General features: G+C 35.8%; 1 protein-coding gene across 1 annotated transcript; it reads right to left on the bottom strand.

The window, feature by feature from the left end:
- Window positions 1-1,697: 1,697 nt before the first annotated feature.
- On the bottom strand, window positions 1,698-3,008 carry LOC147632458 (jasmonate-induced oxygenase 3-like). The gene is made up of 3 exons (XM_086806976.1): window positions 2,895-3,008; window positions 2,446-2,773; window positions 1,698-1,957 (listed from the first exon to the last, which is right to left on the bottom strand). The coding sequence occupies exons 1-3, from the start codon at window positions 3,006-3,008 to the stop codon at window positions 1,698-1,700; spliced, it is 702 nt and encodes a 233-aa protein (XP_086663102.1).
- Between the last annotated feature and the right edge of the window lie 11,411 nt (window positions 3,009-14,419).

Genomic DNA, 14,419 nt, shown 5'->3' with positions numbered 1-14,419 from the left:
GACATGGAGAAGAGAGGCTATGGATGCTATAATCCTACCAGTTATGAGATACAAGTAAGTATTTATATTATCTTCAATGAGATGAGTAGCTAGTATACACTATCAAAGGCAACAACTGAAGATGCAAATGTAAGAAGTAATGTTGTTGTCCCACATATGGAGAGAAGCAACATAGGTTCTTAGTAGACTTGGAGAGTCCTCTAGTAGTGGAGCAAAAAGGTTATGAATGCTATAACCCTACCATTCATGAGAAATGCTTCTTAATTATGACTTGGAGAATATTGGCTATGGATGCTATAATCCTACTAGTTATGAGATACAAGTAAGTATTTATATTATCTTCAATGAGATGAGTAGCTGGTATACACTATCAAAGGCAACAACTGAAGATTCAAATGTAAGAAGTAATGTTGTTGTCCCACATGGAGAGAAGCAACATAGGTTCTTAGTGGACTTGGAGAGTCCTCTAGTAGTGGAGCAAAAAGATTATAAATGCTATAACCCTACCATTCATGAGATATGAGTAAGTATTTATATTGTCTTTGATGAGATGAGTAGCTAGTATGCACTAGCAAAGGCAACAATTGAAGATGCAAATGTAAGAAGTAATGCTGTTGCCCGACATGGAGAGAAGAACCACAGGTGCTTAGTGGACTTGGTGAGTCCTCCTAGTAGTGGATCTAGTATTAGTCCATGGTTAAGTAGGTTGAGGAAAGATGCCAGAAACGTAGATACATCACCTTATGGTACTACATGTGCTAGTACACTTGTATCACACAAAGAGAAGGAAAAGGTATATCAACCTTTTGTGTTTCATATGTCAACATGTCACTCATATGTGGATGGTGACTTTACTGGATTCAAGAGAAGAGCCTTGATGAGGAGCTTGGCATTTTATCAATGGTGGTTACTTCTGGATCAATGAGAACCAAGGCCATTTTGAGGATGCCTGATAGTGATCTAAGTGTACACATGTCTATGAGGGTTAGATACCATGTTGATAGGTTGAGATATGATGGATATATAACCCATTTTGAGGATGCCTGATAGTGATCTAGGTGTACACATATCTATGAGGGTTAGATACCATGTTGATAGGTTGAGATATGATGGATATATAACCCATTATTATGCTTGCGTGGTTATAGAAATCCATGGACCCCACTTATTTTGAGCAAGCATTTTGAAATAAAAAAATGGAAGATGCCATGGCACACTAGTGGGCAGATAATTGTTAGTTTGTAATTAAGTTTACAAACATTAATATTGTTTACTCTCCACTTCTTTTTACAATTCAGCGCTTTGTATTGTGAAGAGCCTGTTTCCCTCAATATTATGTTTTCTTACATGGTATAAGAGCTCAGGCTCTAAGAAAAGGTTGTTTAGAAGTTTGATATTTGTTATTTGAAGGCAAATTTGGAGTGATGGCCCAACTTGTAAATAATGCAGCCGCTCATGCCCACTGTCCTCCACATTGGTGATGCAAAGTTAGATGGGAAAAATTACACTCTGTGGCCTAACTTGTAAATAATGTAGCAGCTCATGCCCATCCTCCACATTGATGGAAAGTTAGATGGGAAAAATTACACTCTGTGGAAGTTCAAGATTAGGTATATTCTCAATTTAAATGAGTTGTGGGAATCACAACTAGGGTTAATGCAAATAAATCAAGATAATTATTGTTCCATGTTATTCATTTATCTCTTCATAAGGGCCTTGGCAAATTTAAGGCCTTTCTTATGGTTCGGTAGACTTGTATCAAAGTAGCGCATCATGTACTCTTTGAAAGTGGCTCCTTGGTACACGCATGGGTAATCATGGTTAATGAGCTCAGGAATAGGAGCAATAAATTCTTCCTCTGGAGGTCCAAATGTAAAGGGAAGAGAGATCCGTAACTTGTTTGGATTAGCTACTATGACACGATGGGGAGAGGATCTATACCGCCATTTGTCAAGATCTGCAGCAGCAAGGTGACACTTGTAAGACCTTTTAATTATCATTTTCTTTTTTGTATTTAGGGAAGGTACATTTCTTTATATCCACTCCTTGGGTGGGATATAAAGAAGGTTGAGAGGAAGTTCATTTTTTTATATCCCACTCCTTGGAAGAAGGGAGGGATTAGTGTAACATATTATATTATATAAATATCTCACCTTACGTGAGGTTCATTTCTTTTTAATCCAATTGTTGGGTGGGGAGGGGGTGGGGGAGGTGTGGTTGTTGGCAAAGGGGAGGGGAAGGGAGTATTGATCCCATGCGCCTATTGTTTGGAAGAGGAGGGGGAGTATTGATCTCATGCGCCTAGCACTCCTTGCTCCCAATATCTTTGAGCTACTGTAATATATCGTATATATATCCTAAGAGAGGTGGTTATAACATAGGTTGAAGATGTCACAAACCTCCATTTGATCCACCAAGAGATCCACAAAAATGTTGGATCGATACTTGAGTTCAACCCATTCACCAGATGGGGACTGCACTTGTAAGCCGCCAACCTCATCGTGCCCACGTCTGTGTGCTCTTTGAAGCCAGTAGTAGCACCATCATTGGGGTCCAAGCACGGAGGGTAAAAGTTGAGGGTGAGGACTACTCTCTCAATTGTGGGAAGCCCTTTTTTTCTTTTGTGGTTATCCATGCTTTCCTTCCCAATAAGGGTCTTGAACATAGCATCGTACAAATCATTGCCAAGCTTTTGTACATCATGCCCAAAGTCGAGAAGGCTTTCCCTACACACATAACCATCCAAACAAGACCCACATTGGTCATACATTTCCTTATTCAAAGATCCGAACGAAAAGAATGGTGAGCTTTGCTTTTATAGCAATTGAGCTCTATGTGAATACCTCCCTCAAAATATGTTGGTTGACATAAAGGAGGTAGTGTGTGTGTTATACCTGGAAGCAGCCCCACTCCTCGCATGCACGAGAAAGCTCCTGCAGCACAGCACTGTGCCGGTCACCTAACAAGCCCTGGATGTCGATGGTGGGAGGAACTTCAGGAGCTGCCATGTCTATGTCGGTAGTGTGCTCTCTCTAATAATAAGAATAATAATAGTTAGGATTTTCCCTTAGTGTAAAGGAAAAATAATAATAAAAATACCCACTGGCTGGCTGTTGCACAAGATAAATGGATAAGTTATGGGTGTGCTGTGCCACAGCGCAGCCCACACATCACAGCATGACAAGTTATGATGGGTGTGCTCTCTAATAGTTGGGATTTTCCCTTAGTGTTAAAAAAAAACCTATTGACTGCTGCATGAGATAAAGGATAAGTTATGGGTGTGCCGCCACACAGCACAGCACCAGATAAAGGACAAGTTATGGGTGTGCTCTCTAATAGCCACACAGCACAGCAGGACAAGTTATGATGGGTAGTTAGGATTTTCCCTTAGTGTTAAAAAAAAACTGTCCTTCAATGTAAATATCAACTTCTTAAATTGAGAAAATCCGGTTGTAATTTGCTAAGGCTTGAATTTATTGATTCAACAATTTTTAAGTTTCAGTTATAAGACCGTGGTGGGTAACGTATGCATTTTTTCAATAAAAACCGTTTCAACTTGATGGTTGTCCTTTGTTTCATTGGTTAGAAAAGCAAGTTTAATTTCTGCTATTGTGGCCCCCACTTCTCTTCAATAAAGAGGAAAAGAAGGGTTCCAAAAATATTTCTTTCTGTACTTATAACCATTAATATTTTTTGAAGAGGAGAAAAACGTTTCCTCTTTAATAAAGAGGAAAAGAAGGGTTCCAAACATATTTCTTTTTGTACTAGTAACCATTAATATTTTTTGAAGAGGAGAAAAACATTTCCTTAAGAACCAAGGATTGCATCCTTGAACAACTTGTCCTTCACACATTCATAACCCTTATAAAATAATAGCAAAATAAAAGGGTTCCAAAAGCATAGGTTGGTACTTCAAGTTAGTATTTTTGACAAGAATACAAAGGATTCTTAAAGCAATGACTACTATTATTTTTGGACGTGAAAAGAATAGCTTCTTAAAGCAAGGACTATAGTTTTAAATTATGCGTTCTTAGTCTCATCCTAGATTTTGCCTTATATGAGATTCACCATGACATTCACTATTCTATTTACACCTGTATAGGTATGCTATAAATTTCACCTTATATAAGATTCACTATTCAGGTATTTTTACACACATGTGTACAAACGAATAATCTCTCACTCTCTCTCTCTACACACACACACACACACACACACACACCCACCCATTCCATGTTCTCATGATACAAATACTTTATCTATATTTAAGGTTCAAAGGTGGATACTCCTTCAAATTTTACGTACAAGGAATTTTTATGAAGATCACATCAATATAGTGCATCCACTATAACAAAAGGACTTCTCCCACTACCACAGTAGCCCATTTTGTGTACGCAATACCATACTGCAGAGTCAACTACCAGGTGCGCCACATCTTAGAATTTTGTAAAAGGTGTACTTTTGTATGCCCAAAATACATATTTGGCAATAATGTATGGTCAAAATTACCATAAGATAGGGATCCTAGGTGACTAAGTATCATTTGAGGAGTAATTTAGGAACTTATTATAGCCAAAAAACCTTGGTGGTTGATACCTTTTAATAGCATGCTTTACCTTAAAAATCAATGTTCTTAAGTTTGAAATTTGTTCCTCAAGGTTTGTTTAGATGGAGGCTATAAATGAGAATAGATAGTATTGCTAGAAAACAATAAGGGCCCTTTCCCAATGCAATATAATGGCATTAAGAGACTATAGTGCATGTGTCCATAACAATTACACAATAATTAAGGTTTGCGGAGCATCATCAAAGAGCTAGATCTACGGATCTATAGGTGCCATGCCATAATGTTGAGGTGAGCAAAAAGAAGGGATAAAAAATTCGACAACGATTTTGCTAGGTATTTCAAATAAGTCACTACTACCATGGATCATGCCATTAGAGATGTTATTTTGTCCCAATTGATAGTTCACCCTTGTATTAAGAGTTTTCAGGATGCAAACAAAAATTTTCAAAGGTAGTGTTCAAGTGGACTAGTTCATTGAATATGGTGAATTCACCCAAATCTAACAATGAATTATTTCTTAAGTGTTGCTAAATGCCAAGTCCTCATTTGACATTAACATTTAAGATGGAGCATTGCTATTAGTCATGTGCAAAAGGCTAGCATTGCTGCTAGTCATGTGTAAGAGGTATTAATAATCTTTACACAAGAGATCAAGTACTTAGTAGTTTCATGCATTGCTTACTTAGTAGTGTCATGCATTGCTGCTAGTCATGTGTAAGAGGCATTAATAATCTTTACACGAGATCAAGTACTTAGTAATGTCATTTTGAGAAGGTTGATAGAAAGATAAGGTGCCCCAAATGTTCTCACCAAAATGGGTCATTATGACATGCTTTCCATCTTATGAGTCATTTCTTAGTCAAGATCTTATATATTTTTACCAAACAACTAAATGTCAGGTTATGGAGATTTAGCAAGTCCTCTATTGAGGTTTTGTGATAAAAACATCAAAGGCTAGGCATTGTATTAATTCCATGAGCTATGCACAAGGTGAGTGAGGCACATAAGCCAAAGACACAAACACACACACAGAGAGAGAGAGAGAGAGAGAGAGAGAGAGAGAGAGGTTTGGAAACTCCTTGATTGAGGTTTTGCACAAAAAATATCAAAGGCTAGGCATTGTACAAATTGCATGGTGGTCACGAGTTGTGCACAAGGTGAGTGAGATAGATACATGAGAGAGAGAGAGAGAGAGAGAGAGAGAGAGAGAGAGAGAGAGAGAGAGAGAGAGAGAGAGAGAGAGAGATGATACGATAAAGCTCAATTGAGAGAAAGTATTACATGACTCAATGATGGTTGATCGATTAATGATGAAACCCTTTCATGTGAGTACATACATTTGTAGGCTAGTAGCCTTATCCTTTGACCTATACAAATCACACACACGCACACACACACCTTGTTGGATTCAAGGTGGATCGGAGCACACATTAAATTTTATTCTTAAGCATAATGAAACTAAGCTGAAGTGATTAAGAATGCACTAACTAAATGAGAATAATGTGGGCGATATTAAGTTGTAAAATGAGAACATACCTTATTGAAAATGAGAGGCCTAATATATAGGCAAGTACATTGAGAGAGAGCCAAGCTCTACTTACATCACCTATGAGGTGGTGTAAAGGTGGAGAGTAGCTAGGCTAAAATAGTGGAGATAATTGAGCACCTAAAAGAGGTAGATTCTAAATGTTGAGAGACGCTAGGGGATGCTCCTAAATTAAGAGAAAATGGTTAGCTAGATGCTTGGTAAATCTTCTTCTCTAAAGAGCACTTACAGCAAGGATAAATGGTAGAAATAACCACAAGAAAATAGCTCATGTTTGGGACATTATTTCTAACACCTTCCCATGAACCAAACATGGGTAAAGATAAAATAAGATAGCTAAGCCAACCGTGATAGTTTTGCCTTTAGTTCTCAACTGATCTATTAATAGGATTGTGATCTTTGCGAATTCTTATATCAAAAATAAGAATTTCTCTTGAAAGAATAGATGTAGATGTATGTATGTGAAGGATGTATGGGAAAGGAAAGATGTATATGTATGTGATAAGTATGGAAATGGATGTATGAATGTGAATGTGGATGTGGATGTATGAATGTGAATATGGATGTGTGGATGTGGAAATGAAAGTGTGGATGTGTGAATGTGGATGTGGATGTGGATGTGGATGTATGAATGTGAATGTGGATGTGTGGATGTGGAAATAGAAGTGTGGATGTATGAATGTGGATGTGGATGGATGAATGCGGATGTGGATGTGGATGTATGAATGTGAATGTGGATGTGTGGATGTGGAAATGGAAGTGTGGATGTATGAATGTGGATGTGGAAATGGATGTATGGATGTAGATGTGAATGTGGATGTATGGATGTATGAATGTGAATGTGGATGTAGATGTGGATGTGGATGTATGAATGTGGATGTGGAAATGGATGTATGGATGTGGATGTGAATGTGAAAATGGATGTATGGATGTAGATGTGAATGTGGATGTATGGATGTGGATGTGTGGATGTGGATGTATGGATGTGGATGTGGATGTGGATGTGGATGTATGAATGCGGATGTGGAAATGGATGTATGAATGTGAATGTGGATGTGGATGTATGAATGTGAATGTGGATGTGTGGATGTGGAAATGGATGTGTGGATGTGGAAATGGATGTATGGATGTGAATGTGAATGTGAAAATGGATGTATGGATGTGGATGTATGCATGTGGAAGTGGATGTATGGATGTGGATATGGATATGTATGTATGAATGCGGATGTGGAAGTGGATGTATGGATGTGGAAGTACGAATGTGGATGTGTATGTGGAATAATGAATGCGAATGTGTATGTGAATTGATGTGACGTCGATATGAGTGAATGGATGAGATGTGATGGCATGTGAACAAATGATATGTGATGTGAATGAATCTGATTGGATTGATGAGGGATAATGTGAAAAGATGAGAGTTCATTATAGAAACTGTATTTGTAAACTGTTTGTAAATGACTGTTTATGTCAAGAATGCTGGGGAAGCATTTTGACCGTCTTGTGATTAAGGAAAACCGAAACCAGGAAACATTCCCATGCGCGAAAAGTGGGGATGATTCCACCTTTTTGAATTTTTTTATATTTATATTTATATTTATTTAATTATTTAACAAGTTTTTCTAAACGAGGTCAAGGTGTTAAACTAACCTTCATCTGATAAATCCAGATAGAAGGAAACTATCGCTGATATAATTTGATCATTTTAGTCAATTCAACGCTTTTTTCCTGATTAAGATCAGGCACAGCCGTTGATCCACTTATTTGAAAAATTTATCAGGGAATTGACTAACTACTCGAATCTTAGCGTAATCCTAAGATTTTTCAGTTTGATTATTAAAAACTCCATGATTCCAGCCTAACCCCATTCGGCCCATGGGCTAGCCACGACCCTACCACTGGAATCGATGGAACCAAACAAGTACTCACCCACCCATAATTGAATTGCCTTTCTTAACTTTAGCTTTAGAAAACAGATACGCACACAGTCCTCTTTATTAAAACTTTAATAAAAACAATCGATTGACAAATAATTTACTGGTTATACATGTCATACTTCAAAATTTCCATTGAGTCTTTGTTTCTCACAAAACTACGTCACTCTAGACTCTCCGTTGAGACCAGTGAGTCAACAACAAGATCTAGTGTGATAGATTACAATAAACATAGGTCCATCATATAATATCTTCCTCGACATATGTATGGATGTCCTCGGCACCGCGAGCTCGTGAATCACCTGGTCAAAACCCTCCAAGATCCTCCTTAGGTGTCCTGGCACTTCACTCAGGGAGCGCTTCGTCGGCCCTCATCCATCGTACCAGAAGCGCACCATTTTAACCATACCGAGGCTGGTCAAGACCTCGGCAGGCTTTGCCGCGTGAGCTGTCCCTCGAACACTCCTCACCAGCTGTGTTGCAACCGAACTTCCCTTAGATAAACATATATGCCAAATGTTCCCTCCAGCATTCTGGCGTAAGACAATCTTTTAAGAAGGCAGGGTTTCTATGCAAGTTTACAGTTTTGATTTTGTTTGAATACCATGATTATATCTTAAATTCGTATCTCATTACTTCTAGATCCAGTTTTCAATTCCAAACAGAATTCCTCGAATTTTGTTAACTTGATCCTCAGATCAAAATCACAAGTCTGAACTTAGTTTCAGATTCGGTGGGTGATTTGAGTACATTTTTCCCTGAACTGGGCACATCGTCATTGATTGGAACTGACGAAGGAATTAGGTCTTGGTCAATAGTCTGAGTCAGAGTTTAGGTATGGAAAGGTTCTTCCTAAAATTATCTTTCTCGAAGGTACTATCTCAATTTCTCTTTTTCTAAAATTTCTTTCGACGAATATTTGTTTACAAATTTCAAAAACATGGATTTCTTGAGGAATGTTCATTTACCTCGACCTCCAATTAAAAATTATCTTTTATGCATGAAAATCAAATATGATAAAAGTAACACTTTTATAATAAAAAATTATCTTTTATGCATACTTTTATGCATGAAAATCAATTATGATAAAAGTAACTCTTTTATAATAAAAATTTATCTTTTATGCATACTTCTATGCATGAAAATCAATTATGATAAAAGTAACACTTTTGTAATTAAAAAAAATATCTTTTATGCATACTTCTATGCATTAAAATTAATTATTATAAAAGTAACACTTTTATAATAAAAATTATCTTTTATGCATATTTCTATGCATTAAAATCAAATATGATAAAAGTAACACTTTTATAATAAAAATTATCTTTTATGCATACTTCTATGCATTAAAATCAAATATGATAAAAGTAACACTTTTATAATGAAAAAATTATCTTTTATGCATACTTCTATGCATTAAAATCAAATATGATAAAAGTAACACTTTTATAATGAAAAAATTATCTTTTATGCATACTTCTATGCATTAAAATCAAATATGATAAAAGTAACACTTTTATAATGAAAAAATTATCTTTTATGCATACTTCTATGCATTAAAATCAAATATGATAAAAGTAACACTTTTATAATGAAAATTTATCTTTTATGCATACTTCTATGCATTAAAATCAAATATGATAAAAGTAACACTTTTATAATGAAAATTTATCTTTTATGCATACTTCTATGCATTAAAATCAAATATGATAAAAGTAACACTTTTATAATGAAACTATATCTTTTATGCATACTTCTATGCATTAAAATCAAATATGATAAAAGTAACACTTTTATAATGAAAATTTATATTTTATGCATACTTCTATGCATTAAAATCAAATATGATAAAAGTAACACTTTTATAATAAAAATTTATCTTTTATGCATACTTCTATGCATTAAAATCAAATATGATAAAAGTAACACTTTTATAATGAAAAAATTATCTTTTATGCATATAATCAAACTGCATCTTTTATGCATGAAAATGATACTTTAGAATATAGAAACCGTAAGGATTACTCTTTTAGAATAATAAAAGACGAATTTTACCTCACTAATTTCTAAACATTTCGCCATAACCTCCTTTGTATGGCTGACCATTTTTCAAATTTTTAAATCTTTAAGACTAATTAAAAGTGCACCAAGAGTATTGAATTTATCCTAAAGTAAACATTTTTCCACTTAATTAAGACAAACATTATAAAAACTTGACTTTAATCATTAACCATTCACCTAGGATAGAGAATGGTTAGTTTTGCTAGAGAAGAGAGGGGAATGCCTTTTTGTAATGAGGCATAACATTTTTAGAGAAGACATAAAGCATAAAAACCATTTAAAACCATAAAATAAGTGAAAAAAAAGAAGAATCACCAACTTACTAGTGATTTTGAGAGCTTTCCTTTGGCTTGATGGTTTGAGGGTTCAACTCTTGTTTGTACAAGAGTGGCCACCAATCTTTGGAAGAGGTAAATGTCAAAAACTAGTGAATTAATAATAAATTCACAGTTCTTGGCTTGGTAGGAGTAAAGTAATAGTGCATAAAACACTATTGAGTTTCAACAAAGGGGAAGGCTTCTATTTATAGGAAAAAGTGAGCTCCTAACCAAACAAATTGATTCTAGAATTTTCCAATTCAGTTTGGTCAATTTTTGACCATTTTTAGGTCAGTTGAGCTAACTTTTTGGAACTAGACTTGAATTAGGAGAGAGGAGAGATGAAATATCTCAATTTTTAAAGATTTAAAACTTAATTGCACATGTGAATTAGGCGCCTCATTCATGAGGGAAAAATCCCCATGTAGAGGTGTCAAAAATGCATCATTACTTCTAAATATCTCCACTTTTTAACTATTAGCCTTGTCCTTAGTCAACTCTTCATTTTATGTGAGTATTTACTTCTAAATATCTCCCCTTTTTAACTATTAACCTTGTCCTTATTCAACTCTTCATTTTATGTGAGTATTTACTTCTAAATATCTCCCCTTTTTAACTATTAGCCTTGTCCTTATTCAACTCTTCATCTTATGTGAGTATTTACTCATTTTTGGGGGTTTTTCTTTTATTTCTTCATTTATCTCCTCCTTACATTTGGATGAATCTTATTGGTCCATAGGAGCCTTAATTTAAATTTTCAAAAAAATCTTCACCTCTAGGATAATGCCTCTTGAACAGATTATACTTAATTTCCCAATGCACCTTCTAAAAATCTTTTTGAACTTATGTTTCAGGGGAACTTATTTTAATAAGATGAGATATTTTTCTATCCAAAAATATTCAAAATCTAAATATTCTCTCTCTAGAATATTTTCTCTCTCTAGACTAAAACAGTTAGAAACAAGATCTTTTATATTTCTGAAGAGGGACTTAATTACACAGGAAGATGCTGGACATCTTGAGAGGCTAGGGAGGAATCTTACACTCTGGGTCGCTGAAGATACCCACACGTGCATCGTGGAAGATATTGGAACAAGGAGTAAGAGTTATTTTCTGAAACCAAGTATGGATCTGGTTGATTGACCTTGCTGGTCCTCAACTGATGAGTCCATAGCTCTCTTATATGGATCTGTTGGTTGATCTTGCTGATCTTCAACGAGGATTCCATCTTGATTTTTATAAGTGAATAATTGCGGGGTAATATGAGCTAGGAACTATCGAAAAGGCTCCTGAGTGAACAGGTGGTGAGCGTTCTGGTTGCCAATGATGCCATAGATACTCCGATGAAGGAATGATTGGAAATAAGGATTCAACTAAAGATTTTGAGGATTGTGATCAGTGACACAATGGTTTCATTAAAGGATTGTTTTAAGATAGCTGATGCTGAAAAAAGACAATTTCATATTGGGTATGTAAGTGGTGTGACTAGTTTTATGTTTGCATGAACATCCGGCTAGGGGGCCTAGGAACTCTTTTCCCTAGTACCCGGGACAAAACCTAACCAAATTCTAAATTGGATCCCATCACTACAGTGGTTGGGTGGTTGGCTAACCCATGGGACTGGGGATGGGGTTAGGCTGGACTGATGGATCCATAAAATGAGACTCAATTTTTATTGTAGTACTCTAGATGAAGTAAATCACGGATAGTAATTGTTCTATGGAAAAAGGAATCAACGGCTGTGCCTCTCGATGGGAAAAAAAGCATTGATCTCTATGATCCAAGTGCAATCTGTCCCTTGATCTGACTATGGAACTTACGAGTTCGGTCAGATCAATTCACTTAATTAAGGCTTTTGACTACGTTAGGGAAAAGTTATCCTAGTGTAATCGCCCATGCTTTCCGGGCAAAGGAAGTTTTTTTGGGTTCGGTTTTGGAAAAACCGATGGATTAGTCCTTTGTTCGGATATCCGTGGGCGAGGCCCCGAGTGTGGGACCCTGCCCCCTGCAAGAAGTGCTACTTTCGCTGCTAGCACCCCTGAATTTGTTGCGCGGTGGGGCTAGGGATCTTACAGTTGTTGGTATCAGAGCTATTTGGCTAATGAGGATCAACCAAGAAGCCAAATATGTCAAAAATTTATCAAGAAGCACTAAAAAGTTATAATTATGTGATAAAATTCATACAATTTAATATTCAAACTGAAGTTCGTAATTTGGTAATCGGGTCTTCAGATGGAAGTATCGCAATTGTATGGAATCCCTGACTTGCTTAAGGCCTAGACATGATGGTATTTACCTTAAAATTCCAAGAACCATGACTACCTGTATATACCGAGGGTATAACTGCAGCTCTTTACTGGCAGTATATAATACGAATAAATCTAAGACTTGAAATTATAAGTATTAATACTATCTAGATGATGAATTCGAATGTGGTTGATATGATTTTAAATTTTGATTGAAATGATGAGTTGAATTTGATTCTGATTGAAAAATGAAGATTTCTGAATTTTGGCTGAATTGTAATAACTAGGCAAAACCTCAATGAGGATGAATGGGACGAGTCCCTGTGATAATGTTCTTAGTTAGAATGACATTAATGACTCCAGCAAATCACTATGAGATTAGTGGATTGTGCTGGCAGATTGCTACTATTAACACTTGACCCAGTGGATCGAGTTAAAGGAGGTCAAATTAAAAATCTGCATAAATGAAAAATTTCCATGAAGGACTGTTCAGATAGAAATTTCGATCTAATGGACCATTATTGTGATAAGGAATTGAATGTTATGATCTGAGTGAATTGTTATTTAATGATGAGTTTTATATAAGGGATCTTTATCCCAGGATTCTGTTTGGGTTCACCAGAATATAAGGAACCCATAATCAGTTAGATCTTAAGAAAAAGAATTCTCCTCTAGTTTTGCGAGATGAGGACATCTCGCGTTTTTTAAGTGGGGTAGAATGTAAGATTCCTCCCCAGCCTCTCAGGATGTCCAGTATCTTCCCCTGTAATCAATCCCCTCTTCAAAAATATAAAAGATCTTGTTTCTGCCTGTTTAGCCTAGAGAGAGAAAATATTCTAGAGAGAGATTATTCAGATTTTTAATATTTTTGGATAGAAAAATTTCTCATCTTATTAATATAAGTTCCCTTGAAACAGAAGTTCAAAAAGATTTCCAGAAGGTGCATTAGAAATCAAGTATAATCTGCTCAAGAGGCCTTATCCTAGGGGTCCAGATTTTCGAAAAATTTTAAATTAAGGTTCCTATGGGCCAATAGGATCAATCCATGTGTGGGGAGGAGATAAATCCAATTTGTAATAGAAAATAACCAAAAATGAGTAAATGCTCACATAAGATGAAGAGTTGACTATGTACAAGGGTTATTAGTAAAAAACTATGAGTATTACTAAAAAAATGAGATATTTTGAGTATAATGATTCCATTTTGACACGTGTAAGGAAGGGGAGTCCCTTCAAGGAGGTGCCTACTTCACATGCTTGAATGAGTTTTAAACTAAAAAATAATGTGATATTTTTATCTCTCCTCTCTCTTGGATCAAAAACCGAATCAAAACCGAATAAAAAAGGAACCAAACTAGATCCAAATCTAGTCCAAATTCAACCAAACTGAATCTGGAAAATTCTAGAAATCAGTTGGTCTTGGTTAGAGCCTCCCTCTCCTATAAATAGAACCTGAGCCCTTTGTAAAAAAATAGGAGAATTATACTATGCCAGAATTATGCTGAAATAATGATAATTTTTACCATTCTCTAAAATTCTCTCCAAATTGAAGAAATTCGAGCTTCCCTCCTTCAATCTCTATTGGTGGCTCCATCAACATACCAAACCAATTGATTGGTTGGGGGCCTCGACCGTGATCAAAGAATCAAGCAATTTGTAAGGTTAAGTGTGAATTTTGATCTTTTTCTATAATTTCTCAATGTTTCTCTCTTCTCAACCCCTCTCAAGCTTGAGAAGCTTAATTGGAATGGC

The sequence above is a fragment of the Cibotium barometz genome, chromosome 13 (assembly GCF_041138505.1).
Source record: "Cibotium barometz isolate CiBa-2024 chromosome 13, ASM4113850v1, whole genome shotgun sequence".
NCBI classification, from domain to species: Eukaryota; Viridiplantae; Streptophyta; class Polypodiopsida; order Cyatheales; family Cibotiaceae; genus Cibotium; species Cibotium barometz.
This window is presented reverse-complemented; position numbering and strand designations above follow the sequence as displayed.

Bases quoted from the DNA above. Each gene is read 5' to 3' on its own strand.
- LOC147632458 (XM_086806976.1), bottom strand. From the start codon at position 3,008: ATGGCAGCTCCTGAAGTTCCTCCCACCATCGACATCCAGGGCTTGTTA. The intron at 2,774-2,894 runs GTATAACACACA...TCTTTGAATAAG, and splicing joins AGGAGTGGGGCTGCTTCCAG to GAAATGTATGACCAATGTGG. The intron at 1,958-2,445 runs GTATCGATCCAA...TTGCTGCTGCAG, and splicing joins GGTGAATGGGTTGAACTCAA to ATCTTGACAAATGGCGGTAT.